Source organism: Epinephelus fuscoguttatus, linkage group LG20 (assembly GCF_011397635.1).
Source record: "Epinephelus fuscoguttatus linkage group LG20, E.fuscoguttatus.final_Chr_v1".
NCBI lineage: Eukaryota > Metazoa > Chordata > Actinopteri > Perciformes > Serranidae > Epinephelus > Epinephelus fuscoguttatus.
In genome coordinates this window covers 9,038,659-9,043,541 of record NC_064771.1, presented here as the reverse complement: position 1 = coordinate 9,043,541, position 4,883 = coordinate 9,038,659, and the positions used below count along the sequence as shown (strand labels likewise).

At 47.2% G+C, this 4,883-nt stretch overlaps 1 protein-coding gene across 1 annotated transcript; it reads right to left on the bottom strand.

The window, feature by feature from the left end:
• Window positions 1–1,564: 1,564 nt before the first annotated feature.
• LOC125880796 (WAP, Kazal, immunoglobulin, Kunitz and NTR domain-containing protein 2-like) lies at window positions 1,565–4,639 on the bottom strand. The gene is made up of 2 exons (XM_049563529.1): window positions 4,092–4,639; window positions 1,565–3,863 (listed from the first exon to the last, which is right to left on the bottom strand). The coding sequence occupies exons 1-2, from the start codon at window positions 4,275–4,277 to the stop codon at window positions 2,313–2,315; spliced, it is 1,737 nt and encodes a 578-aa protein (XP_049419486.1). The 5' UTR covers window positions 4,278–4,639; the 3' UTR covers window positions 1,565–2,312.
• Between the last annotated feature and the right edge of the window lie 244 nt (window positions 4,640–4,883).

Genomic DNA, 4,883 nt, shown 5'->3' with positions numbered 1-4,883 from the left:
GCAGGTCCTCCAAGGGTGTGTTGGGTGGAAAATGGACCCTTCTGAATGATTCGGATTTGCCATTTTATGAGTCACTTTTTTTTTTTGCTATATATGCCTATGAAAAGACAAATCAATCTCTGTCTTTTTTTTTTCTTTTTAAAAGATAAAATAGTCAGTAGCGATCTATATCAGTATGCTTATTATACAAAAACTGTAAATAAATATAAAAAATAATTGAATTAAACGGCTATTTTCTTTTCTTCTTTGGGGTTGTTGTCATACACAGATATGCAGTGATGACTGCGGGATATATGTAAGGTAATTTTGTCCGAGGTCAAGTGACTAATCATTTGATGAAATGAGACCGTATATGGCAACTAGTTTAGAGTCAAATCTGTCGAGCTGAAAGACTGACAAGCTGAGTGAGCCATCAGTAAGAGAGGAAGAGAGAGAAAAGTACAGGAGGAGATAGCAGCAAAGCTCGCCTAAGGGTGTGTGCGTGTATATGTGTGTGTGTGTGTGTGTGTGTGTGTGTGTGTGTGTGCATGTGTGTGTGTGTGTGTGTGTGTCTGTGTGCACTTTGTAACTAGTAACCACCTTACATCACTGGGTATCACTGCTCCAACCTCTGAATAACCCTAACCCTATCCTGAGGATCATGCTAGCTGAGTCAAATTCTGTAAAAGTCACAATAATGTACTCACCATATCAGCTGTAGATAATCACTAATAAATGTACATATGAATGAACCCGTCCAACTCATTGACCTCAGGATGTGCACAGGAGCTAAACTGTTGACACATCACTGTAGGGGAAAAATAAGACGTGTGTGATGTATCAAAAAGTGACAAAACGTCTGTTGGTGTGTTTGTGTTGTTGATATGAACTTTGTTTATTTTGTTTGCTGATGTGATCCAAGGTGCTGCAGATCTAATATTTCTCTGCTCCGGAGTCTCAACAGCTGCTGAAGTGCAGGTCTGTGTTCCCTGGTGGTTTTGCCAGTAAAGGAACACCGAACATGGGCTGATCTCCCGCCTCCCTCGCCGCTCTGGATGGGAGAAACAGAATCTCATCTGGGAAGTAGAACACCCTCGTCGAAGCCCACCAAGGCCTGTTCCTAGTAACCCAGAGACGCCTGCTGGCACGGCATGAAACACATAACTCTCGTATGGGATTGGATCTGAGGTTTACAGCTTGGGCTCGTTACCCAATTAGACTGGATCATGGAGGCAAAGCAAACTAGGGTGAAGTTTTTACAACGCCACAGGAGTCTGTAGAATGGATGGGTTCTGTTTTGGGGGGTTTGAGGATGGGGTGGGCGGGCAGGGGGGGCTGGGGATATACTATTCCCAAGTCTCTTTTATCACAGCCTGTCAGAGTAACCACACAGAGCCACAGAGCAGCTGCTCTCTGTCCTCCATCAGGCACGCAGGCACCAAAACCAAGCTAAAATTCAATTTCATATGGTCACACACCTCATCCTGTGTGTACCTCATCATGTGAGCTCTAAAAGATAAAATTATTCAGTTTATAATTCAAAGGTACATAAATATGCACAAAGATCAATAAATGGAAGCTGATGAAAAATCCAAAATCTTTATTTTCTTTGCAAAATTATACAAAACTTAAATTTCAGAGAAAAAAAAACAAAGACAAGCTTACATACATGATAATAAATAGCCAAAAAGTAATAGCAAGTAGATAAAAAATAAATGTCTGACTGTGAGAAAATGTGGTGGTTAATAAAATATATTACAACTCATTCATCTGGATGAACCAAATCTACCTACTGTATGTGCATTAACAAGCACAGGTATCTGGATGTTTTTATACAACATAAAAAAACTGAAGTAAATGTATGATATCAAGCGCCAGGTGAGAATACAGCTGGCAAATAAAAGCATTAAAAGATCGTGACACTTTCTAAAGTATGTACATGAGAGTCAAACTCAATCGTGTCTGTTTTGTGCTTCAATGCAAGTCTGCAACCTCCATTTCTGCTGGAGGCGAGAGAGGGCATGAGGGGAGTCGGAGTCTGGGGGATTAAGGCAACACGAGGATCATGATGGATGTCTCTTGTGTTCACAAACATGGTATTTCAATCAACAACACCAATGACTGCATGGAAGCTCCACTGTGAGACCACATGAGAGAACAGATGAGATGTCATGTGACAGGGTTCCTCATCAGGAACTCCTGCAAACTTTCAACAACAGAAAGAAACCTAGTAAATGGAAGAAAGGTCCTAAATTTCAAAACATGACTGCAGTTAATGTTCAGAGGAGAACAGCTTGTTGCAGTTGAGTCTAAACTTTCTGTCCACATTAAGGCTACTGAGGGCTGTTGGTGATCGCTTTGAGAATGTCACATGTGTTTTTAGAGATGACCTCTCTCAGCTTCCGTACACGGCGAGGGCTGGAAGAGCCCACGTAGCTCTCTGGCTGAAGGACGGCCATGCCGTCATTCACGTTGCCCATGATGATGACCTGTCCCTCAGCAGCGGCGCCCGTGATGTTCGGGCAGGGGCAGTTCCAGTCCATGTTGAGGAAGGTGACCTCCAGAGGCTCCTTGCCAAAGAAGCGCAGCCCCATCTTCTCGTCCTTTAGGATCTCTTCCACAGTCACAAGAGCGTGGCCCGAGTCCTTCTCCTCTGTGAGCTCCGTCATGCGGCCCAAGATGACAAAGTCGCTCCGGCAGAAGCTGGTCACCATCTTGCCTCTCGGCTTGCAGGCCTTGCAGTGGTGGTTTTTGGGGTAGGGGCACATCTCCTCGCAGGCTTCTTTGGATTCAAAGTTGTTGTCGTTGCCGTCACACCCTCCGTAGATGAAAGACTGGCACTGCCGCAGGGTGCTGCTGTAGGCCCAGCGTGGCTCGTAGGCCTTACAGGGGCCCTGCAGGCTGGGGAGCCCGCAGGGGCCGGAGAGCTCAGGGCCGCAGCACTGCATACACTCCTCGTATGTCTCGAACACCTTCCTGGGCTGCGGGCTGTTGTTGTTGATGTTACAGTGGGTGAAGGAGAAGCAGTTGTTGGTTTTGGGCTCGTAGTACCAGCTGACTTTCTCCATCTCACTCCCACAGTCCTCTGGGTTATCTGGGGGTTTCAGACACTCTTCAGGCAGGCAGCGGGTCACATTCTTGGGCTCGGGGGTCTTGGGCGGCTCTGTGGGCAGCACAGTAAGTGGGTGGTTAGCTTTCACTGAGCCAGATGGGTTCTGAGCAGTGCAGGTGTAGACACCTGAATCATGCGGCTGGGCGTTGTAGATGACCAGCTGACCGATGTTAGTGACCACCATATTCCCTCGCACATGATTAGGCTTCATGGCCACCCTCTCCACCCCCTCTGGCTGCTGCTTCTCCCAGGTGATCTCAGGCCGTGGGCGACCTATTACATCACACAGGAAGCTGGCTGTGTCACCCATATTTACAGTCTGCTGAGCAGGGCTGCTGACCATGACGGGCGTCTGAGGCTCGGTGGGAGGTGGGATGGTCGCCTGAAGAGGAGCAGTGGTAGGGCGAAGAGTGGTGGCCTGGGGCAGTGAGGGGCTGGTGTTGGGCCAGGTGAGGTGGAAGCGGCAGGTGACAACAGCCAGGGTGATGCCCTTGGAGCACGCCTCCGCATCCATGTAGCACTTGTTGTAGTAGGTCATGCCGTCAGACGCGCAGGTGAAGTGCGGCTCTCTCTCGCAGCGGTCCCGGCACTTACACACCGGCTGGCCATCCCAGATGTCACACTCAGAGCCCTGCTGGGTGCACATGAAACTGGTGCAGGTGGCTTCCTTGGGCATTCCCATGGGGCCTTTCGTCCCGTCCAAGTAACGGGCTGCCACACAACTCCGATTCCCGCACACATTTTGGCAACACTTCTCAAAGGACTCACACTCCTGTAAGAAGAGAAGAGCGAGTTACAGATGCAGGAGGCTGCAGACATCTGGAAGGCATTGTCACACAGTCAACAAAAATAAAATCAGAAAATAAAAATTGATATTTATTAAAACTGACAGCAGCAAGTGAATGAAAACATAAATCATTTATATAATACAGAAACTGCATGCAAAATAACTTCAACTAGCGGTTTAAAAGACTTGATTTTATAAGGTTACTTTAATTACCTGGTCAGATTCACACTCTCGTGTACAGGTGCTCATGGCATCCACCCACAGGTTGGGGTTCATGTCATTGGGGCAGATGCCCGGGTGTGAGTAGGTGATATGGGGCAAAACTCCGACCTGGTGCTCCATCCACACTGACACACACGCCAGGAACCAGATCCACCGTGGAAACAGCATCCACCACATCTCCAGAGCGGAACACAACTCAACAAGTGCTGAAGACTTTTTTTCTCCTTTTCTTTTAAAGTTGCAGATTTCTGTGAGACCCAGCAGCAGTGAGCAAACTCTGCTTCTCTAAATAGGAAATATGGTGAAAAGACGACGCAACTTAATATCGCATCACACGCGTGTGAGTCCGCGGGTCAGCACGATGTGCGTCAGCTGATTTATCCAGTTTGATGTCCCTCTCGTGCAGCGGTGATGCTCTATTTATACCAACGATGCGCAGCCATCACCGTTAACGTGACTCGCCAAGTTCCTCGCATCATGACAGTTAGGAGTTGGTGCTGAGTTGATGAAAGAAGCTTTTGAAGAAGTCAGCGGTAAGCTTTGGGCTGGAACTGACGGGGCACCTGCCTGTTAAAAGATTGCTGTAACCCCGTTTAACCCTTTGTAGGATCAAGCGGCGCCAGAGCGCAGTGTGCGTAAAGACGCACGGAGAGAAGAAAGACTCAGGCAATCTGTGGCTTTAAAAACGATTTTCCAAACATGTTTATGTTCAGTTAACATAAACTGAGAATAGCTAAATATCAACTATGTATCAAACTCCACTCTGAATATAAAAGTAGGTCA

Excerpts from the sequence above, each read along its gene's own strand:
- LOC125880796 (XM_049563529.1), bottom strand. The coding sequence starts at position 4,277 with ATGTGGTGGATGCTGTTTCCACGGTGGATCTGGTTCCTGGCGTGTGTG. Across the intron at positions 3,864-4,091 it reads GAGAGTGTGAATCTGACCAG|GAGTGTGAGTCCTTTGAGAA; the intron begins GTAATTAAAGTA and ends CTCTTCTTACAG.